Source organism: Maylandia zebra, linkage group LG3 (genome assembly GCF_041146795.1).
Source record: "Maylandia zebra isolate NMK-2024a linkage group LG3, Mzebra_GT3a, whole genome shotgun sequence".
Taxonomy (NCBI): domain Eukaryota; kingdom Metazoa; phylum Chordata; class Actinopteri; order Cichliformes; family Cichlidae; genus Maylandia; species Maylandia zebra.
In genome coordinates, this window is record NC_135169.1 from 26,155,980 (window position 1) to 26,180,530 (window position 24,551).

At 41.4% G+C, this 24,551-nt stretch overlaps 2 protein-coding genes across 4 annotated transcripts in view; both read left to right on the top strand.

Annotated features, from left to right (window-relative positions):
* The window catches only part of nhsl2 (NHS-like 2), a 231,083-nt gene extending 213,050 nt beyond the window's left edge, over positions 1 to 18,033 (top strand). For all 3 annotated transcript variants that reach the window (XM_004573397.4, XM_004573399.6, XM_004573400.5), the window contains exons 6-10: positions 5,189 to 6,233; positions 6,411 to 7,584; positions 7,732 to 8,041; positions 10,376 to 10,493; positions 11,184 to 18,033. In XM_004573397.4, coding sequence (XP_004573454.2) covers positions 5,189 to 6,233; positions 6,411 to 7,584; positions 7,732 to 8,041; positions 10,376 to 10,493; positions 11,184 to 11,523 — 2,987 coding nt within the window. In that variant the 3' untranslated portion in view covers positions 11,524 to 18,033. The remainder of the gene's footprint in view (positions 1 to 5,188; positions 6,234 to 6,410; positions 7,585 to 7,731; positions 8,042 to 10,375; positions 10,494 to 11,183) is intronic.
* Positions 18,034 to 22,055: 4,022 nt separating this feature from the next.
* Positions 22,056 to 24,177, top strand: LOC101480959 (nuclear factor 7, ovary-like). The gene has a single exon (XM_076882687.1). The coding sequence runs from the start codon at positions 22,431 to 22,433 to the stop codon at positions 23,811 to 23,813; it is 1,383 nt and encodes a 460-aa protein (XP_076738802.1). The 5' UTR covers positions 22,056 to 22,430; the 3' UTR covers positions 23,814 to 24,177.
* The last annotated feature ends 374 nt before the right edge of the window (positions 24,178 to 24,551 follow it).

Below are 24,551 nucleotides of genomic sequence, written 5' to 3' on the forward strand. Positions count from 1 at the left end.
TAACAAAGGTCACCATCAGTAACACACTACAACGGCAGGGAATCAAATCCCGCAGTGCCAGACGTGTTCCGCTGCTGAAGCCAGTGCATGTCCAGGCCCGTCTGAAGTTTGCCAGAGAGCACATGGATGATACAGCAGAGGATTGGGAGAATGTCATGTGGTCAGATGAAACCAAAGTAGAACTTTTTGGTATAAACTCAACTCATCGTGTTTGGAGGAAGAAGAATACTGAGTTGCATCCCAAGAACACCATACCTACTGTGAAGCATGGGGGTGGAAACATCATGCTATGGGGCTGTTTTTCTGCCAAGGGGACAGGACGACTGATCCGTGTTAAGGACAGAATGAATGGGGCCATGTATCGTGAGATTTTGAGCCAAAACCTCCTTCCATCAGTGAGAACTTTGAAGATGAAACGAGGCTGGGTCTTCCAACATGACAATGATCCAAAACACACCGCCCGGGCAACAAAGGAGTGGCTCTGTAAGAAGCATTTGAAAGTCCTGGAGTGGCCTAGCCAGTCTCCAGACCTCAACCCCATAGAAAATCTGTGGCGGGAGTTGAAAGTCCGTGTTGCTCGGCGACAGCCCCAAAACATCACTGCTCTCGAGAAGATCTGCATGGAGGAATGGGCCAAAATACCAGCTACTGTGTGTGCAAACCTGGTAAAGACCTATAGTAAACGTTTGACCTCTGTTATTGCCAACAAAGGTTATGTTACAAAGTATTGAGTTGTATTTTTGTTATTGACCAAATACTTATTTTCCACCCTGATTTACGAATAAATTCTTTACAAATCCTACCATGTGGATTCATGGATTTTTTTTCACATTCTGTCTCTCACAGTTGAAGTGTACCTCTGGTGCAAATTACTGACCTCTGTCATCATTTTAGGTGGGGGAACTTGCACAATCGGTGGCTGACTAAATACTTTTTTGCCCCACTGTACTCTTTAAATAAAAGAAATGTATGCAATAGCAGGACATTTTCTTTTGTTTGAATTATGTTTTTTGTTCAACAAACATGACAAATGTGTGTTTATTTTGTCATTGATTATGGATTTACATACAGTTTTAAAAGAAAAATGTTCTCCTTTCTTTTTAAGGCATAGTCACGCAGGCCTAGAGACAGGCTGGTCCTTGACAAACTCAGCAAAAGCAAAAACCTGGACTGCTCGACTGGTTAGTGAGTGGTTGCTGGGTTTTTTGAGGTGAAACTGGCTGTAAAAACCTCCTTGTGATTGCTTCGGTTGCTAGCAGTTGCTACTGTTGCCCATAGTTTACATGGAAGACACAAACTTGTTTGCAGATATTAATCCTTTAAAACTGGTCAGAGTGGGCGTAACTATTTTTAAATCCCTGTAGAACCGAAACCCTGTAAACTGGCACAATAATTTGTTTTGCATATGAAACCGGAGGAGTTGTACTTACATCTTATGCCATCAGCTTGCCCTAGAACACGTTTTCCTTCCACATATAGCTTTGCAAAAATTGCATAAAAAGCACTTGCAGCAACAAAAACATAATATTCCAGAAACAGGCTTTGCCGATCCAATCAGCTGTTCAAAACACTTCCTACGTTGGAATAGACGTCAGCGGGAACTATCGCATGCTCCCCATTACTTGCCCAAAACCGGAAGTGATGTCATTTTTGCGGAAAATGTAGTTTTTTACCTTCGGGGCCTTATAAGCCTATACTGGTATTTTTAAGAGTCATGTTGACTTTATGCTTTTCTGAATAGTTTCTGGGATGCTTAAAACTCATATTGCACTGCTGGAAATAGTTTATTTTGATGCACATGCTGTTTTCTTTGCAAATTTGCATTATAATATTTATTTTCGTTTTTCCTGTAGTATATAAAAATTGGTGTATCTCAAAAATAAAATTATGAAGACACTCAAAATAAATTTCCTGTTGTTGGAAACTTTTTTGTGCAACTTTTTTGTATTTGCAGTTTTGAGGGATAAACCTCTTAAATTTCTCTAACTAGAAATGTAAAAAAAAACAAAAATGATTTTCAATTTTTTTGTAGTTTATTGCACTTTTTTGCAATTTATGTAGTTACTATGGACTTAATGCATACATATTATTAAAATTTGGGCTATAACAGTTGTATTGATGTATAGCAACTTGAAACGCTCCCAAAAATGGCACTACAGCATGTAAAAATATAAAGATAAGCTCTGGCAGACTTGGTTCTATGGTAGGTCTTAAAGGGTTAATGATTTGCTCCCTGAGCTGTAGTGAAAGTTGAAAATTGTGATGTAAACGGTGAATGGAGAAGGTTCTTCTATGAAGCTGGACAGTCTTCATTTCAGTTTCACTTCAACTTGCAGAACTAAGTGAAACCGCCTCCACCAGCTAGCAACCAAAGCAATCAGAAAGAGTTTTTTTGCAAGTCAGTTGGCAGAATACACATTTTTCCGTAGTAACGGGTGGTTGCCATGGGGTGACTAACCAGTCTTTTAGCCTGTGTGAGTGGGGCCTTTTTCACTTATTCCCACAATGTCACCAAGATTGTGACATCCAAAATGGAAGTTAACATGTTAACAAGTTAACATCACATTGTTAGTTGTCACACATCTGCAAAACTGCAATACCTCTTTGCGACCAGTTTCCCCTAGTGACAGCTAGCACTCCCCAGCAACCGCTTGCCAACCAGTCGGAGAAAGACCCTTTTTCAAATGATTACCATGGGATTTTGATGGTTGTTACTAGCCTACAGCACCAACACAGAGTAACGCTAGCTACCACATTAAAAACAATCTACCATAAACACAATATTTAAACTCAAAAGAGAGCTAAGAGTTATTTAGCATTAGCTTGCTTGTTTGATTGTTAACACTAATAGCAAAAGTAGGCTATTAGTTAAGCTTGTTTGCCAAATACTTCACCAGCTAATTTTATTGGGCTATCTGGTATAATGTTGCAGATTTTAGGCTATAATAAATAATGTACTGTAAATCCCGGACTACAGAGCGCACCTGATTAAAAGCCGCATGCTCTAATTTTAGAAAGAAAATCAATTTTGTACTTGTACAGGCCGCACCGGATTTTAAGCCATATGCGTTTCACTTGTAATATGAGATATTTACACAGAAATATAACACGTGAGGATTTTTAATGTTTAATTTATTCCATAGGGTAACATAACCATGGTAACATAAACGTTATGGTAACATACAAAAATACATACTGCAAATGCTTTTTTTTCCTCGAACAGCACCTGTAACACAGCTACCTTTAAGTATACGTACGTATCGGTGACACACAAATTACGTTGCTTATGGTTTTTTTACGGAACGGTGCACAAACAACATTACAACGTTTCTTAACAACACGTAAAAATATATACCGTATATTTACTACTTATCTATTTTATTGGTCTACTGTTACCAGGCAAATTGTTTTTGGCCGCATAAAAAAATATATGCATTAGCCGCACGTCATTATAGGCCGCAGTGTTCACAGTGTGGGAAAAAAGGGCGGCTTATGACCCGAAAACTACGGTAATGCCCCAAAGCAAAGGTGTATGACTAATAACTGCTTTCTGCAGTACGGCCAATATACAAAGGTAGTCAGCTATCTATCCACCAAAGGTTTAATTAAGCAAAGAAAATTACACAAACTAATGCTGAATTAATAATTTATTTCCCCTGGATTTGCACTAATCAATGTTTCCTAGTGAAGAACAGCTATGCCTTTAGCCATTATCTTTTCATTCCTTGCTGGTTTATTTACTTCAATGAGGACATTTAAACACAGGGCATCAAGGGTTCATTTAATCAGCTTCATCTGAATAAGCCCATAATTTTGGTGAGAAGAAGACAAAAGCAGAAGAAGCCACATTTGACATTTAAAAATGTGTTTCAGTTGTTCTTGAATTAAGAACTAATCCTTTGTTGCAGGACGAATATGCATTGTTGAGAATGTACTATTAGGCCTATGTAACAAATTAAGGGGAAAAAAACTGACCCCTCAATCCTTACAGTGGGTGAATGTGGTAGGTTTGTTGCTGTGAAGGGGCATTTGGTTGGCATGATATGGTAACCTGTCACACCAGATAACTTGTTACAGAACCATCTGTGAAGCCATACTTGCAAAATGGCACGCGTTCGAAAGAACCATCTGTCTATTAACTTCAGCCAGTCAGTTGAAAAATCAAACTCTTGCCAAATCCAGTCAAGTGAAGATGAAAAACATCTTTGCACATCAGACAGTGAAGAAATGCTCTCAACTTTTCAGTTCTATAAGTTATGATTTAGCATTTCATCTCGAGGAACAGCTAAAACATGTCCATAGATGCTTATTTGTTCTGTGGTTATACCACAGCACATAGCTTAAAGCATGGAATATTGGATTCTGACCAAGTTCTGGTGTGATTCTATCTCACTTGCAAAAAAGAATGTTTTTGATCCGCTTTCCCTCCTTAGAAGGAAAGGTCAGAGAAGTTTATATATGTTTTTCTTGTTAATATGTTGCCTTGTATGTATCTTTTAAGCATGGAGGTTTGTTAGGCAGGAAAGTATGTCTGTGAAGGTGCTTGGTCATCTAGGTCATTGTAGTGTAAGGAGCATGAAAAAGAAAAGAGTCTGAAAGAAAGAAGTTCTAAGAAAGAACTTCTTTCAAAGAAAGTCTGAAACTTCTTTCGTTAAAAGAAGAAAACTGGTGGAGAATCCCAGATTTTAAGCCCTATGGGAGTGTCTCCAAGAGGGTCATGGACTCCCTATTGATCCTCTACCTAATCACACGAGCCTGTGTAAAAACAGGTGTGGGTCACAATCAGCCAAGGTTTAGGGTAAACCCATTGCAAAACCTAGCCCCACTCTATCACGTGATATCCTGAGGTCAAATGGCCCAAGTGTCTGGGAGCGGATCTCAAAACTGGATTATAGATGGCAGACAGTTGGTGTTGTAAGTCATCCCTTCTGTTCAAAGATGGTGGCTATTCTCGTCAGGCAGTAAACAAATGATACACACTGTGTAGGGACTAATGCCAGAGGCTACAGATGTCAAGGCAGGTTGTGCCTTTTCTGGTCAGAATAGTTTTCTGAATGGGTAGAGCTAGAGATAGATATGTGATGTTTAGAAGTTTTTATTATAACCTTTTATTTTAGAGTGTCCACAGTCAGTGGAATTTGGTGTGATTAGTTTTGGAGTATTGATTCTTTCCCTCTCTTCTCTACAGACAACCGTTTGGGGCTGCCTGCCCCAGATCACCTTCACCCAGAAACTATGGACCATTCTGGGCTGCTCTGCTCAAATACACCCACCGCTTCCTGGAACGGACCCAAGGGTTCCACCTTTTCTCCTGGAGCGTGGAACGAGCCTTACAATTACAGTAAGAGCAAAGGACCAGCGGTACCACCCAAACAGCACAGTATCATCGGAGGAGGGACCCAGGAGGGGGTGATGCTGGTGAGCTCAGGACATTCAAGCTCATTCAAGACTGTGACAGACCCTTCTCGGAGACCATTGAATAACATGGACATAGGGAAGCGGAGTGAGACAGAGGGGGCTGCAGTTGATGGAGGAAGAGGGGGAGGAGGCGAAGCAGTGAGAGGACGGGAGAGGTCGGCACGTTCCATAGCAGCACAGAATGCTTTCAAGTTTCGAGAGCGTTCCCTTTCCACACCCACAGATTCTGGATCTTTTTGTTTCACAGAGGGTGTTATAGGCCATCCGGATGGTAATATAACATCTACAGGAAATGGGAATACTATGGACCACCAACAAGAGCATCACAACTTCCTCGGCTTAGGTGAGAATTACGCCCTTCTCTACCCTAGAGGGAGCTCAGAAGACAGCGCAAGTACAACTGACACAATCTCCATCACAGCTTCAGACTACAGCACAGAAGGTCGTTTGCGCCTACGTTCCCGCTCCATCTCCCTTAAAAAATCCAAACGAAAGCCACCACCCCCTGTGAGGAGTGTCTCTCTTATGAAAAACCTTGGACAAGCTGAGGGCAGAATACACCATCAAGGTGGTCTTTACAGAGATGGCCGACCAAAGAGCCTGCACATTCCCAGGGATCACTTCCCTGACTTTCAGCCAGATTTCCTTCTGCCCAACTCGTCTAAAACCAGTATTGGTGAGCGAGAGCCAGGCCAAGGAGGGAATGACAGACCTCCAAGTCTAGAGGTCCAGGCACCAGAGAGGGAGGGGGAGACAGAAATTACTTTTCCCACGCACTGGCAGCTAGGGGAGTGGAAGAGCAATGATCCATACAGGTAGGAAACTACACATGGATGTTTAGTACTTGTGCTACAAAGTTATTATTATTGTGTCATCTTTATTATGTCTTCTCACATCATTTCATAGGTATCCTGGATGTTTTGTTGTCAAACGTGTTTGGCAAACTTTGATTTAGCAAAAAAACTTCACATCTCTTCTTTGCTCTTCCTCAGGTCTCTGTCAGGCTCCAGCACAGCAACAGGTACTACAGTGATCGAATGTATGAAAGTCAGAGGTAGCTCAGAGTCCCTTCTTGACTCTCCCTCCACCTCGAGAGCCACATCACCCTCACAGCTTTCCATGGAGACTGACATCAAGGCATCATCCCCCTTCAAACCTCCAGGACTTATGTCCCCATCAAGTGGCTATTCCAGCCAGTCAGAGACTCCCACCCCAACTGTTCCACTCAGTCATCTGGCAGGTCAGGGGACTGTGGGTACAACAGGTACAATAGGTTGTAAGATGCGCCCCAAAATCCCAGAGAGGAAATCATCTCTACCATCACCCAAGGATCCAGCTGCTAGGTCTAGACTGTCCTTTGAAATGCCTGGGAATGCACATCTGGAGCTTTCGTCCATCAAGCCAAAACAAAAGGCCAGCCGGCGGCATTCTGACACTTCGACAGCAGCAAAGCCAGGAAAGATCAGCCCGAGTTCCTCACAGGCACTGCCTATGGTTACCCAGAATGAGCTAAAGACTGTTCGGCTTCGTTCAGTTTCTCGTGGAGACCTAGAAGACTGCCCTGATGGAGCCTCTGACACCATCGAAGAGGAACAGCATGGCCGCAATATAGGCGAGGATCCCAGCCCACCACCCACTCTACCAAAACCTAAACCACCTGTTGCAGTCAAGCCTCCCTTACCTAAACGGCCCATGAACCTTCTTCTCAAGTCTCCTTCTCCTTCCTCCACTTCCCCTCTGGCGCTTGACTCGCCTCCTGCCTCACCTGTAGACCGACCTGTGCCTCTAGGCAACATCTACAAAGTCATGAAAAAGCCAAAACCCAAAAAACCTCCACCACAAGCTCCAACAAATCCCACTATTCTGTCAGATTCAAACTCTATGGCTGCTCCACAAACTGCCTATGATCAATCGTTCCTCCCCCTATCCCAGTCCCTGTTTGATCTCCCTCCTCTCCCAGACCCTCAGCCTCTCCTGGAAGACCCAATTTTGGAGCCTGAATTTGATGTTGACCAAGAGATTCGTCTTGGCCCCGAAGATGGAGGCTCACTTCCTTCACCTTGCAGCAATCAGGAGGCCCCAGAACTTCAGGACAAGAGCAAGACGCTACCCTCAAGGATGACAGTCTCCTGTCTGGCAGAGCTGTCAGACAAAAAGAAACCCAAGGTAACCAAATTAAATATATTGTTCTTTTACACAAGTCATGGTTAAACATCGAGTATCTTCTAAAGGCAAACAATTTAAAAAAAACATATTCACAGTTCACAGCTCTCCTTATTTCTCATTCTTTGAAACCTTCTCAATCCTTTCCAGGTTCCACCTCCAGTCCCCAAGAAGCCAAATGTTCTGCTTCTTCCCACCTCAGTCCACTCCTCCACTAATGGCAGCACAGACCGTCAGACGCCACAGACTGACAGCCCCGTGGGCCTTCGGTCTCCGGTAGGAACATTCCCACCAGATGATATTCTCAATGCTCCCAGTGTTCCCGACATGCCTGAGCAAGATGAGAACCACTTGGGAACAGATGAAGAAAGTTCCAAAGAGTCATCACTACAATCCTCTCTTCAAGATTCCTCTCTCACAGAGCTGGAAGGGAAGATGGCTGGTACTGGGATTGGGACAGGTATGCCTTGATGGGTCCACTTTATTAAGCTTTAAAAGTTGGTTTTCACCAAATGGTGGTCTCAGAAGACTCATAAGACCAGATAAAAGGGCTTTTATGCATCAATTTATTTTTTTAAAGATGAGACACTACACACTACATGTAAGGCAAGGCAAGTTTATTTGTGTAGCACAATTCAACAACAAGGTGATTCAAAGTGCTTTACAGAGACATTAGAAACAAAAAACACTTTTGGCCTATTTTACTTCAATGACATTTCTTCTGTCAGACTACTGGAAAGAAACCACCGAAACTGTGTTTTTCTACTTAACATTTATACAAAGCTGTTCGTGTTTAATCCAAGACTTACATCATTTGCACATTTTAATCCAATAGTCTAAAAACTTTTAAAACAAAAGCACCGTTTTTAAAATATTGTCTCTTTTTCAATAACTGACTGAGGAAGTGTCATTGTGATATAGGTTACATTTTAATAATTGTTTTAATATTGTAAAATTTTACATTACACACACATACTTACTTACATCAAAAAGTTCTAGTTTGATTCCCTTCTATAGTTTGACAGAGGGATTTGTTTATATACCATCCAGAGCCTGATTTGTAGAAAAATGGAAAAAGAAAATATCTTTGTGTAAAAAATTTACTTGGACAGTTTGATGGAAACATGTCAAAGTTAAGTAGTTATTTTCCCTTGGTTGTCCACACGCCTCCTGCAGTCCCTCTATTCTCCACCAGTGGTCCCTGTCCTACAGAATCACCGCTTCAGGGTAGGGGTAGTTGTACATTCATTCAATGATGAAATACAAAAATATACCATAAATCTTGTACTGGAGTTTTCTGGCCTTCTAATCGTTTCTAATTAAAAACATCCCAACACAAATGTTGCATTTTCTAACATATATTAGCTAATAGTTTGCTTTTAGTCTTGTTTCACTGCAGACATTGTTTCTTGTGATTTTTTTTATGTGCCTGTGTTGGTGATAATCGTCTAGCAGAGCTTCTACATTTGATTAGGACTCATACCTGCTAATTTTGATACATACCCTCCTGATTCTGCTGTGTTTTGATACAGGCCCATTGCTCTAAAATGAGCCCAAATCAAAACACAGAATGGTTCACACTGTTTTTAACAGTGAAGATGACATTTATCATCATTATTTCATTATCACCTAATTTTCTCTGTAGCCAAATCAGATTTACATATGCGTTTGCACAAAGCCAGCTGATATACACCTATCAGCTGCTTTATTAGGTATACCTACATGTAGTAGTGCCCTTTGCCTTCAGCGCTGCCTAATTTAACAAGGTGCTGAAAACATTCCTCAGAGATTTTGGTCCTTGTTGATATTATAGCATCACAGATTTGCTGCAGATTTGTAAGCTACACATGCATGATGTGAATCTCCCATTACACCATGTCCCAAAGGTGATCTGTAGCTTACAGTGGAAACCAATTTGAGTATAGTGAACTCATTTTCATGTTCAAGAAACCAGTTTGCGATGATTTGCACTTTGTGATGTTGTGTGTTATCCTGCCTGAAGAAGCCTTTTAGAAAATGGATACACTGTGGTCATAAGAAACAAGCAGTACTCAGGCAGGCTGTGGCATTTAAACAATGTTTAGTTAGTGACTATCCTGTACATGATTAAACCACCAACATCCAGAAACATTAATTCAAGGAAGGACTCATGCATTTATGTTCCATCCATCCTTCCATTGCCTATCCTTATCAGGGTTGCAGGGGGGCTGGAGCCAGGGTACATCCTGAACAGATCATACAGTGGTGCAGTGGTTAGCACTGTTCCCTCACAGCAAGAAGGTCCTGTTGTTTATCCCAGATTCTGCCCTTGCCACCGGAATTTTGCATGAGAAATGGAAACTCATTAGACTAGACAACATTTTTCCCATGTTCAATTTTGGACCTTGATCAGTCCTTGCAAATTGTAGCTTGACATCAACAAGACATTTTCATCCATGAAACTGCTGTTCACTGGGTATTTTCTCTTTTTTGGTCTATTCTCTGTAAACTGTAGAGATGGTTATGTGATTAAATCCCAGCAGATTAGCAGTTTTTGAAATACTCAGACCAGCCCACCTTGTGCCAACAACTAGGCCATGCTCAGAGTCGCTTAAATCACATTTCTTCACCATTGTGATGCTGAGTTTGATCTTCAGCAGGTTGTCTTGAACATTTCTGCCTGAACTCAATGAGTTGGTGATTGGCTGATTAGCTGTTTGGTCATTAAAATTTATAACATCTAAGGTGCATGAGAAAGTGGCTGGTTAGCATTTCTACTTTATATGTTTTACCATGATTTGTGTGCCTTGCTTAGATGAACCAGCAGCCAGTGAAAAGACTGTACTGCACATCGAAGAGGAAACAGATGACGACTTGTTGGCCAGCACACCTACAACACACACCACCGAAGACCTCTTCACTATTATACACAGGTTTGAGCACGCACACAGACACAACCAAGGCATATTTTAAACACCAAGATCGGTACAAACTCTGATATTAGAGCACATAGTTTCCTCAGATGGCAGTTAAAGGTTAAGAAGTGCTTCACAGTTTAGTCTGTTTTGACAGGACAGCACAAATGCTTTGAGCCATCACCAAACCTGCCTGGCAGCTTTTTATAACCTGGAGCATGTGACAAAATACGCATTGTCTTGTTGAAAAGGTGTGAGACAGATGGAGTATAAGGTTCCCTAGCAACAGTTACATGTAAAGTGGGTTTGCTGCACGACCGCTGGCTCTCATTTCGTCCTTTTTTTTCCTTCCAGCGTCCCTCTCTCTCTCACACATGCACGTACGTGGATATGAGTACACACAGAAACTGACAAGAAATCTAGTCACTAAGCAACAAGTGTTCGTGATTTTTACCTTGCGTGATACTGAAAATAGCTTAAAAGGCTCTGAAGAATAAGTGAGGATGGGGAAATGGAAGATCGGTAATCAGTGTTTTCATCTCCTACAAGAAAGAATGGAGTCCCTTCTGTAGTTACAAATTTTAGTTTTTCTATTCTCGAGAAACAAATGTCAACTAAAGTGTGACTCATCACACACGAGTAGTAAATCTGAGAAGTGAAACAGCTGCACACACAGTTTTGGCTGATAATCTTCTCTCTCTCCTCCAGGTCCAAACGAAAGGTCCTGGGTCGCAAAGAACCTTCCGACTCGTTTGGCAGTCGCCAGAGTTTGGTGTCACCGGTGAAGCACAGCACCAGCGGTAGCGACCTCAGAAATCTAACCTTGGGCAGCAGCCAGAGGTCGAGCTCCCGCAACGAGAACTTCATGGCCCTCCTTCAGAAGAAAGGCAACAAGTCTTCCAGCGGAGGAACCAGAGTCTCTGCCATGGAGCTTCTAAAAAGCACAAACCCCCTGGCCCGACGTGTCACGGAGTTTTCAGCCAACACGGCATCGAATGCCGAGGGAGGAGAGACAACGGCTGGGAACGACAAACCCAGCGATCAGTGAATGGAAGCGTCTACGCAGATGTAAACCAGGTCTGTTTGCTGTCGACAAAGCTACCAACCATTTCCATGGCCTGCCACCCTATGGGGGACGGGGCCATCTGACGAACATGTCCAACCAGATCGCTCCAACTACTGGTTGACCATTTGCACTGTCCAATCAAATTGGAGCACACTTTTGGACAAAATGGTCCCTCCCACGGTTGGAGCACTGTTGGTCCGAGTCAAACCAGCCCCTCTAGGAAAGCAAGACATCAACGGAGAGAAAAGTAGGTTCTCACAATATATTTAATGGAAGGTGGAGGTTTTGAGGTCATGCTTCTAAACTGCACTGCACTATCTTTTCCTCATTGGGAATTTGTTCAGTGTGGAGGCTAGTTGGGTGGAGCAGACACTGGGAATGTAAAGATACACAGCAGGCATCTTTACTCCTGGGCTTCTTCCAGGTGAATACAATAAAAAAAACCCTGATGACTACGGGGGAGTGTATCTGAACCTGTGACCATATTAATCCCCCCTAAAGAGGAATCCCATCAATCCACAAAACAAATGGAATAAAAACACTAAAAATACAAGACTTTAACACAATTTACCCTCGATTCTACCAAACCCCTTGAGCTAGCAGCATTACAGGTCCATCACCTGTGGACCACTGACAAAGGAAATATTCCCAAACCTTGGACCTTGTGGTTCCGTCTTCTCTCCACGGTGAATGCGACACCACAGCAGCCCTCTCAGCTCCAGACAGACAGGATTACATAAAAGAGCAGGATTTACAAACAGAAACCACAAGGCGGGGGCACGCTTTTTGCCACCAAAGATGAGGCATGAGCATACCACACGTGTTATCGCTCGTGCTGTGAACACGAACACGGACCTTCACAAAACATTCCACAAAGGCGCTCGGCAAACGGACCACATTTTTGGAACATAAGCACTTTTTTCCCCCCTTACTGGTGTCGCAGGTCGTTTACACGGCGCAAACACTGCGCCGCTACCTTTTTCCTCATCTGTTACTATCTTTTCACTCTTTCTTTGGTTTCTTTTTTTTTTTTTTTTTTTTTTTTTGCATATATTTTTTTCTTAAACATACCCAGTGGCCATATACTGTACATGTTAAACTGGATCATACTGTAATGTATCATGTACAAAGATAAATGTAACGCATCTATCAACAACTATCATCTGCAGAAACAAAGACTATAAATAGTGTACAAAGCAGCAAGAAGATTGGACTACAAACTGCCCACGCAGTGAGGGGAATACACACACTCAAACACACACACACGCAAAGACTGCCAAGCAAAATGTTACTGAAGACAAACAAACAAAACATGGAGAAAAAAAAGAAGACCAATCTACACACAAGTGTGTGTGTGTTCATACAAAGAGTGTGCGGAGGATATCATGCCTGTGGAGTTTCTGTACGGAGAGCATGAAGCAGGCCTGCTTATTAAACAGGGTTTTTATTCATTTTGGTCTCTGGTGTTGGGACCAAAGGACTGTTAAACACTACAAACAGACCAGAGGGGACCTAAAGGTGCGTGTGTGTGTGTTTGTGTGTGTGTGCGAAAGAGGAAAGTGCCAAGAACAAAGCAAGGGGAGGGAAAAGACAGACGGGGCGAGTGCATGTATGTGTGCATTTGCAATTTTCGTGTCTGTTCTGAATACATGTCACACATTTGTGTGTGTGTGTGTGTGTGTGTGTGTGTGTGTGTGTGTGTGTGTGTGTGTGTGTGTGTGTGTGTGTGCAAATTATCACGTCCGTCCCCCTCCTTCCCTTTTTATTAAGGATTATGATTGAAGTGACCTCAACATTGTTACATTAAGATTCCAGAACAAAGAGGGTTTCAGAAATCAGTGGATGGATATAAGAACGTAAACATTCCAGAACGTCTGTACAAGTTTGGAATTCTTGGATGCCCAGGTTTTAGCCTGAGAACCGGGAGGATGGATGAGAATCAAATTCCCCTCTGTGTGTCCGTCCGTGGTGATGTGGAGTGACGTGGCGTGAAAGACTTTCCTTTTTTTTTTTCACCCTTCTCCACCTCCTCCTCCGCCGTCTCTTTGGTCACAGAGAGGAGGTGACGTCTGCGCCACCTTCCTCCTCCTCTTCCTCCTCACCGCTCACTGTTCTCCTCCTTTTTTCATCACTGCTGGAGCACACACTCCATCTGCCTCTCTTTTTCTCTGCTCTAACCTTTTTTCTGGCACATAGCACACACTCCCTCTTTTTCTTCCCCTACATGTTCATCCTCTCTCACTCGCAGTAGCAGCGCCTCTCTTTCACCTTTCTCTCGCCCTCCCTCCATCTTTCACTGCCCTTCTTCCCTTCCCTTCTCTCCATCCTCTCCCGTCGCCGCCTTCCCGCCTCTTTGCCTCTCCCATCTCTTTTCTCTCTCTCCCTCCTCCGCCTCTCCACCTCTCTCTGCATTCAGTCTATGCATCTGAGCTCAGCAGAAGACGCGACACCGGATGAATGTCAATGAATGACTGTTAAAGAAAATAGATGCTGTTCTTAGTTTGAGCGTGCAAAAAGCATTTTCTATCAGCGCTTATCTTCTGCCTTCTTTCTCTCGAGTTTTTATCATTTGTTTTCGCTCCCTTTAGTATCCATGAAATATGGAATTGCCATGGATGAATGAACAAATGAATGAATGGTTGGGATCTGTGTACTGACACGGAAACAGGAAAAGTTTGAGTGTGGTTTTTTTTTCTGGGGTTTTTTTTTTTTTTCATTAAGGACCTTGACTTTTGGGACCGGACAAAATGCCCTGCGGTCTTTGATCCATGGACCCGCCGATCAGTCTGTCCATGCCTGTGTGGACAGCCTAGATGACTCTGATCAGCGGTGGTTCAGCTCTGACACTTGACTAACCTGCTGCATGGATGGACTGCGAAAAATGGAGGAGGGGAACCTTTCATCTCCTGACTCCCAGTTGGCAAACTTATTTCTCGGTGCTATTGAGTCAGAGCTCCCCCTGGTGGATGGAAAAAGAGGAACCACAGAGAAAAAAACTTCAGCTACATCTCTCTTCCCTACAGCAGTCCTTCAGGTATTCCATCATCCTGAGAAAAAAAGCATAAATTATCACCATTTATGATGACTAGTCAAGTGACGCTTGTTTTAAATATTTAGTGAATGAAAAAAGATAAACCTATAAAACTCTGTGTTTGTTTGCCTTGTATACTGAATTATAGGCGTGTTGCTGCAGCGCCTACTGTGTTTTTTCTTCTTTTTTTTTTACATTTTCTTTTGATTTTATTTCTTATTTCAGCTGCCTTGGTAGTACATACACACCCCAATGTAACTTTTTTTGGTAAATCTTGCCAAAATTGCACTATAGTGCATGTGTAAAAGGGAGCATTTCCATGTAATCTGGCAAACAATTGCCCAAATCTGCATTCACATACAGGCAGAGTGTGGTCATGAAGACTCATTTGCCTCAGAGCAGATAATTCGCAGACATAGGATAAGTGAAGTGGGTTGTTAAGAAGAAGAAAGGGCCAATAGATGGATAAAAACGAACAAAAAAACCCCTGCGAAGATTGTTTCTGTGCTAAACCCAGCGGGATGGGAACCGAAGATACAAGTACAGAGTTAGGAGCAAAAGGATGTGTTGTTCCAGCACTGTAACATGTGGTGTGAAGAGAGACGTACTTTCATCTAAAAAAGCGCCAGGCTGTCGAACAGGGTGTTCACTTACGGTGTGTGTTGAGGATCAAAAAAAGTGTGTTTTTGACTTTTTATGTAGGCAGACAGCAGATTCTCTTTAATCGGGGAGGAAAGAGAGATAAAAACAAGCAGGAACACATGGGCACACTGGTTAAAAAAAAGTGTTATCCCTTATGTGAGGATCTAGCCATTTAATAGAAGAACCTGATTTTTTGCAGGTTTTGTAAATGTTTCTTGGAAACAGGAGTTCCTTTAGAAGCTGAAATAATCTCGTTAATTCAGTTAATCTTCAAAGTGTGGGACTAAAAGGTCCTGCTGGGACAGAACAGCCAACTTTTCATTGATTCTGAAAAGCTACTAAGGGTGCAATATATTAGTTGTCTGTTCAAGATGATGGTGGTGATTCTGCCTACACAGCAGCTACGCCTCGAAGAAACCGCTACAAGCTTCATTCTCTAAAATATATTGGCAACATACTGTTTTGAAAATGACATTTTTTATGAAGTGTGAAAGACAGATGACAGGAGGAATATATGGAATATCTAAAGCATTATCCCTCCTTCAGGAGGAGAATAAGGAAGATAGGAAGGAGGAAAAATGATTGTGCAGAGCTGAGGTTAGACTCTGCTGAATGTGGGGATTACCACGCTGAAATTCATAATGCAGTCCATCATCTTTCCTTTCACCTCCTCTCTCTCTCTCTTCCTTCTTAGCTGTCCCGTGACTCAGAGAAGCAATCACACTAAAAGCTTTTTCTTCTCTCGACCTCTGTTTTTTTTTTTTGCCTCCCTGCGTGTTGATAAAAGGTACGAGAAAGCAACAAAGGAAGGAGGAAGGCGCTGCAATAGCTCGCTAATTAATTTGGTGTAATTTTTACATTTCATGCCTCTGCAGATATCAAGCAGCCAAACAGGAACCAGTTGCTAGGAAACGTAAATAAAAAGCAGCGCCGAAAATTTGGAAGTTAAGTTGAGAGAGCGGGAGTTCAGGCAAGGATAATTTCCTCATAGGCAAAAGGAAAGATCACACTTTATCCAAATAAGCTACAAAATAAAATTTGATGACATTCATTTGTTAAGTACTTTATGAGTACAGCTGCTACCAGTGAGAGCCAGTGCAAGACCAGAATAAACAAATAACACAATCCCCACCAGCACAAAGTTGACCGCAGCTCATCTGCAGGACTAAGAAATGTAATTTGTATAATAATTATAAGAAAACCCAAACCCATTTCTGTCATTGCTGTTTCTCCCCCTCCTCCGTTTAATGCTTTAATCCCATCTCCTATCAAGTAAAATCCAGCACTGAAAAATGAAGCCAAGCAGAAGTGATAAAAACTGCAGTTCCTCTAACGGCCACTTGAGGCTTGATGTTAGTTCAACACGTTTCGTAACTGCAATGATAGTATTTTATTTGTCTATTATTATATTATTATATTTGCACTATTTATCAAATATATAAATTGCCCTCTAGTTAACAATTACAGCTTAACCAGGCTAGCTAGCTGATATCTTAGCTGATAATGATCAAATGCTAGCTTAAAGCCTTCAAAATCCAACGGGTGATGTTACATCAGCTACATCCATTTTTTATTCGTTGTATGGGAAACCATCGGATATCTGCCACATAAACCAGACAATTAAAATTTTAAAATATATCCTAATAAACTCTCTGGCGTACTGAGATGACTGCCGATAATATGTGGATAGTCATTGTGAGACCTCTTGACTGAAAATGAGTGACTGAGCTCATAAACTCAGTGTGTTTACAGAGCTGAAGACTGAGCCGTTTCCCCATAGATTTCTATAGGACCAATAGGTTTTTTTGTAACAATCGCAGCTATCGCCCTCTGGTGGCCTTCAGATATAATGCAGGATTAAGGCACTTCTGCATCACCTTCATTTTTCTGACATTAATGTCCATGTTTTGTAAAGAGTTTGTGTCACATCATTTAGATACCTAGTCAATAGTCAGTGTGGTTGCTAGCCTTCAAAGTAAACATCTGGAAATGGATCAAAAGTATTGCTTAGCAGAGAGGTCAAGGTCTTAAAGATACAATCAGAGCTCAGCTGTACACACAGAGACATCTTTTTAAGAAAAAATCAACAGCAGTGTGAGTTTACAATCCCAATATTGTCAACAAATTAATAAATAAATGCTTTATAGTTTACAGTGGGTAGAAATAAAAACACTTTGCTGCTACCTCTTTGAGATATATATTAAGCTACTTCAGTAAATCACATTATCACATAAAAATATCAGGACTTTGTTCTATTTTTGAACAGTCTCGGCTTTATGAGCAAGCGATTGAGAGTAACAATAAGAAATAGAGAGATGCTGTGGCTGCAGATTTGGGCCAAAAGACTTTGTTGTGTTTGCTTCAGGAGTGACAGATGGGTGAAGTTTACTGTGTTTTAGTACTTGGAGTGGACAAACAGCCCATAAAGTCCATCACTGATAAACTCCATCCGCTTTACTCCCCAAGCAAAGTGAGATAAACAACCCCCTCAAACCCAATTTAAACCCCAGTACTGGGGGCTGTACAGGCAGCTTATAAAGACACAGAGATGATAATTAGAGAGACCTAGAGAAAGAGAGACAGACAGAGATATTGGAATTATTCTATTTTTGTTATTCCTCGTTGAAAAATACATATTTAAAGGAATATTCCATGTATGTATTGAATAACCCCTGTTTTCTTGCCCCATCCAATGGTGTAATCTGTTGCTGCGAGGTGGCGTCTCACACAAACGCTTCCTTCTGCAGCTCTGCAATGCCAATGTGATGAAATTATTATTATATCATTATAAATAAATTATTTTTCTTGCTTAAAAAAAACTGTGTTGTTTGTATGCTTTCCCTCCTGCTGTAGTAGCTTTCAAGGTTACACTCTCATATCTCTGAGCTGTGTCTGCTGGAGCACCAGCTCTTCTGTTAATTGGTTGTTTCTGTCTACACAGAGAAGCACCGCACGGGAAATAGAGCCTTCTGATCCAAAGTTTAATCATTAGCTACTTATATAGGGTATTTAATTACTATGTGTGTTTATGAAGCAGAAGCTGTTTTAGGGAGAAAATAACGTTCTTACATAACAGGACACTTTTAATTATATTAAAACAGACTGGATTTTGCTTCTTACTGATTTAGAAACCCATAAACTTGATTTGACTTCTATACCTTTAAAAATATCTAAATGTTAATAGGTAATCATTATCATTAAGGCCTTGGTTGTGCCTTTATTTTCCCCATATTCTGCTCATTGTGTATATATTGGCAAATACAATATGGATGGCCAAGGAAAAGGAAGGCATGAAGTACCTCTATATACCTGCACATCATGAAAATACAGTATTAAATGGTAAACTGGTAAAAAAGTATGGAGTTCCTCGGGGTTCTTTGCTAAGGCCGAAACGTTACGAGGCAGGATTCTAAAAATACTACATTTATGGCTTTGCAAATGGTTTCCAACTTCATAGTCTGATGACAAAAATCAGTTGGTTTATGATCAGAGATGGGCAGTAACGCGTTACTTGTAACGCGTTATTGTAATCTGATTACTTTTTTCAAGTAACGAGTAAAGTAAGGGATTACTATTGCAAAATCGGTAATTAGATTACCGTTACTTTCCCGTAGGAACGCTGCGTTACTGCGTTACTAAAACCGTGATTTTTTTTTGCGAGAATGTCTCATGACAGTGACGTAAGCAAGTGCGACGTTGGTGACAGCAGCTGTGTGCAGATCAACAATGGATAATATATCGAGTGCGGGAGAGAGTATGAGCGTGCAGCGTTTAAAGTGTGGAAGTACTGACCTTACTTTGAGTTTGATTCCATAAAAAGTGACAAAAACATTAGCGTCCATCGTGCGTGGGAAGAAAACTTCTTTTTACAGCGAAAAAAACCCCTAAACTTCCGAGCAAGCACCGAGTAGCTACGACGTGATGGGAAACTCACAGAGACACTCGCGCGGATTCTTCAACTGACCGCAGCACACCTACACCAGGGTAACCCTCCGCCTACCCTGCTCCTGCTTTACAGGTGAAAATAGAGCAACAGGACCGCTGAGTCTTTGACTTTATTTATTTTCTGCTGTGTTTTACTTGCATCTGTTTGAAAGAGTGAGTGAAAACACAAAAAATATTTTATTTTATGTGCTGGAATGTGTAGAAAATAGGTATAAATGTTAAACTAATTTATTCAAGTCAGAGAATGTTGCATATAATTAAATGTTTTGCTTGATGCATAAAGTTAAAAGATTAAAACTGATAAAACAAGTTAAAAAAAGAGACTTCCATTTGATTACATTTTGTATGATGGATTATGTAGAAAAAGTAGAATTGGGCTGAAAGATCTATCACTTTATCACCTCTTCAGGTTGTAAATCGTGTTTTTAAAAAGTAACTAAGTAACTAAGTAATTAATTACTTTTGAAAATAAGTAATCAGTAAAGTAACGGGATTACTTTTTGGGGGGAGTAATCAGTAATTAGTTACTGATTACTTTTTTCAAGTAACTTGACCAACACTGTTTATGATACTGTGAAAGGCCTCAAAATACTAATTAATTAATGCTACTTTTTTAAAAGCTACATTTGACTGCTCCTTTGTCAACCTAGCATGTAGCTCCACATGTTTGTCAGATTGCGCATCCTGATGTGACACCAAAAAGAATTGCTCTCCGGCTGTCATAAAACCAAAGGAAAATAAACCTAAACTCCAACTTCTTATCCCAGATGACATTACCTTGTCCTCTGTGCTAATAGGAAAAACCTCATAGTCATGCTCAACTACATCTCTAGGCTTGCCTTCTATTAAATTTTTATATTGACAAAATTAAAAACATCCTGTCCTGGAGTGATACTAAAAAAGAAATCAATAGATTTGTTACTTCTACATTGATTATTGTCAGGAGGAATGCAGCTAACAGTGCATCATGATTTTATAGAGAAAAAGTATCTAACTATTTAAAGTATTCAATAAATAAAAAAAACTGCCATCTTGTTGCTGCCTAAGTCTTCCTTTAACATTTAGGTTAGCTTAGGTTACAGACACCGAATCCACTGAAGTGTAGGAAAGCATTAAATGAAAGTTTTCATCATCTAGTAAAGCCATTTTGATTTTCAGCCTCTTTGGGTAGATCCGACCAGAAAAGAAGGCCAGAATTTAATTAGTCTTTACAAAACACGTGTAAGAAAGTAGTGACAATAACAAAAGTCTACATGTTAACATCAGACAGAGCTTTCCGTCTTTTGGTTTCATAACAACTGATTAAAATCAAACTGATAAATCCTGTTGGATCCTAGAGAAAAAAGAGCAACAGCAAATTAATTGTGATTAATTGTCTGTTGATGAAAAGGAAAAAACCCTTAACACTCTTTAATATGTTGATCAAAGATTTGTAATCTTTGAAGTTGATTTGGAGGATTTTTGACTGACTCCTTCCTTTGACATGTAAATCCCGATCAGCGCCTCGGATGCTTTTTGGTTCAGCACGAAGGTTTGTAGCCTGGGGTGAGTCTTAACTTGAGTTTCCATCGAGGATGTGAAAGCAGTTGTAGCTGCAGGTTGTTTTCATAATTAGCTCCACTACGAGAGGCAGTGTTCACTCCAAAGGCAATCTTGCCTAATTACTTTCCTCTGCCGCTGATATTGCTATCTTTGTAAGAACCAATTAGAGTCTAAACATTGCATGGGCATTTCCTTTATGGTCCAGGAGCTTTATGACTCGTTTAAAGGATTAAAACTAAGACCAGTAGCTGACATTAGTTGTCTTAAGAAAAGTACAAGTTTCTGTGCAGATTCAAATGGGCCGTCACGGCTGGTTCATACCGATGAAAACTTCACAGCAACCTTCCAATTTAGGCACACACTCCCCATCGTAGCACTGCTGTTTACTTGTTGTAGTCTAGAGCCATCTAGTGGTTAAACCAGATAAGTGCAGTCTACAGTTCTAAGCTGCCCCAGTGTTTCGAGCTCAGATTTAAAGAATAAAGTAGCAAAAATGTAATTCTTTCTTTGTAAATGTAATTAAATTTTATTATTACATTTATTATTAATTGTATTTAAAATAAATCAATGGAGTTGTATATCAGTACATTTATACATAAAAATATACATCGTATATACATAAACATACAATTTACAAACATACATTTGTACATTTTTTGTGTTGAAATGTTACTGAGATTCATTTTATGTAACTGATTTATTGTTTTCTTTAAATGAAATCATTAATGATACGTTTTAGGTTCACGTTCTTTGCATGAAAACTTTTGCATGAAAGTGATCACATCTGGAGACAAGCAGCAACAACCAAGAACATAAATCTCTTTTAGGATGAAGACTGGGTTTAAGGTTGGGCTAATAAATGAATGGAAGTCCTGTGTGTTAAGCTGGCATGGTAAAGTGATTACTCATAACAGTGTACTCGAACCTGATTGCATCCCCCCTCTGCTCTGCCTTGTGTGGCCACTTTCTGCACACACATACACACACACCAGTAAAAGGGGAAAAGAGGGACATCAACATGACAGCTCAAAAAAATAAACAAGTCCACAAAAACACATGAGCCCTTGGTCTGGGGACCCAGGCCCATGACAGTGTGAATGCATTACGCTCTCGCTGCTGGGGAACCTAACAAATAACCAGAACAAAGACTAAAATAGAGCATGTCAAACAGCTGCACCGCTGAGGGACCTGTGCGACTACTGTGACCTGTTTTACAGTTGCTGGCAGGTAAACAACTGATCTCTGGAATGAAACACGTTCTCGTTTATGTGTGATGTAGCGGCTATAAGTTTTAGAAAAGTTTTCATTTTGTGACCTGTCCAACTGAAATGGAGGAAAACCTGTTTTACAGCTTTTTAGCAAATGGCAGGATGACATTTGACATCTGGAATGAAGCATTACAAGTGAAGCAACATTTTTCTCCTTATCTAACTTGCGTGAAGCGAACTAGGAAACCGATTGTTCTTCTTCCTCAGCAAAAAGAGACGCACAGAGGACTAAGTATGGACCGAACTAGCAGCTTCCTCTGATCTGAGTGAGTCCAGCTACAGGAGAGGAAAGTGGAAAACTCCAACACTGCTGCCTCGAACTGCTGACGCTCCACACACTGAATTTGAGTTTGACCAAAAACACGACTCAAAGGAAGTTTCAGTGAAGTTCGCAGAGGAGGGAGGGAGCCGGGACTGACTGTACTTCCTGTCTGCTGTTTTCAGCTTCACTCACAGACTTCATGGCTTCCAGATCAGAGGAGGATCTCTGCTGTTCAGTCTGTCAGGAGGTCTTCAGAGATCCTGTTCTTCTGTCATGCAGCCACAGCTTCTGTAAAGACTGTCTGAAGAGATGGTGGAGAGAGAGACCAATACATGAGTGTCCATTTTGTAAGAAAATATCAGTGTATGATCCTCCTTTAAACCGAGCTTTAAAGAACCTGTGTGAGTCATTCTTACAGGAGAGAGTTCGGAGAGCTTCAGAGGCTCTCTGCACTCTGCACTCTGAGAAACTCAAACTCTTCTGTCTGGACCATCAGCAGCCAGTGTGTGTCGTCTGCAGAGACTCGGAAAAACACACCAACCACAGATTCAGACCCATTGATGAAGCTGCACGACAACACAAGAAAGAACTTCAGGAAACTTTGGAGCCCTTAAAGAAGAAATTAAAGGTTTGTGAAGAAGTTCAAGTGAAGTTTGATCAAACAGCAGAACACATTAAGGTTCAGGCCCGACACACAGAGAGGCAGATTAAGGAGAAGTTTAAGAAGCTTCACCTGTTTCTAGCAGAGGAAGAGGAGGCCAGGCTGGATGCACTGAGGGAGGAAGAGGAGCAGAAGAGTGGGATGATGAAGGAGAAGATGGAGGCTCTGAGCAGAGACATAGCAGCTCTTTCAGACACAATCAGAGCCACAGAGGAGGAGCTGAGAGCTGAAGACATCTCATTCCTGTGCAGCTACAAGACTGCAGTGGAAAGAGTCCAGCGCTGCCCCCTGCTGGATGATCCACAGCTACCCTCAGGAGCTCTGATAGACCAGGCCAAACACCTGGGCAACCTGACCTTCAACATCTGGATCAACATGAAGGACGTGGTCTCCTACACTCCTATCATTCTGGACCCAAACACTGCTCATCCAGAACTCATCCTGTCTGAAGATGTGACCAGTGTGAGACGAGAAGGAGAGAGGCAGCAGCTTCCCGATAATCCAGAGAGGTTTGATTACTCCTGCTCTGTCCTTGGCTCGGAGGGCTTTAACTCAGGGACTCACAGCTGGGATGTTGAGGTTGGAGAGAGTACAGGGTGGATACTGGGTGTGTCAGAAGAGTCTGTGGAGAGGAAGGGAGACATAGACTCTGGATTATGGATAATTTGGTTCTATCGAGGTGAATACTCAGCATCGTCTCCATCAGCAGAGACGGTTCTCTCAGTAGAAAAGAAGCCCCAGAGGATCAGAGTGAATCTGGACTGGAGCAGAGGAAAGCTGTCGTTCTCTGATCCTGATACTAGCACACACATACACACCTTCACACACACTTTCAGTCAAAGGATTTTTCCATATTTTGAAACTGTGGCTGGTAAAGTGAAGGTGGGTCCGATGAAGGTGTCAGTGGAGCAGATGAGTTGAGGATGATGAGATTTCTAATGTTGTTTCCTGTCAGTGATTCGAAGCTGTTAAACTGCAGCTGTCCTCCTGCTGCCTCGTTGTTCCAAAGCTCTTTGTTTCACTGTTTCTTTCTGTTTCTGCTGTCCACCTTTTCACATGGGAAATCATTTCACTGCTTCTCACTGAATGACTCCCCAAACTCGATTTGAAATTCTATCAGATCTCTAATCATTAAAAGTGATTCAAGTTTCTATTTGATGTGTGTAAATAAATGGAGATGATTTAGTTTGGACTGACATGTGTTGATTGGGTGGAGCAGTTTGTTGTTGTCTTCTTGTCTGTTTATGACAACAATAAATATATTGTTGAAATAATGAATCATGTTTAAAAATCAAACTGCTGTAATAAAACAAACTAGTTGTGTAACGGTCCTGTTTCGGTCGCGATCTTCTGTTAGGTGTGGCTGTGTGCAGGCAGGAATAGGACCCAAGGTGCAGACTCCGGAGACAGACGTGAACTCAAAAAAGGCTTTAATTTAATACTCAAAATATAACAAAACTGAAAAAACTCAAAACAAACTTAAACTAGAGAAATGACAGAACACACAGCTAAGAAAACGGTAGATCACGACACAGACACAGAGAAACACTGGGCTTAAATACACAGAGGGAGCAATCAGGGAATGAGTAACAGGAGGGAAACACAGCTGGGGCAAATCAGAACTGACGAGACCAAAGAAGCGTAAACTGAACACACTGA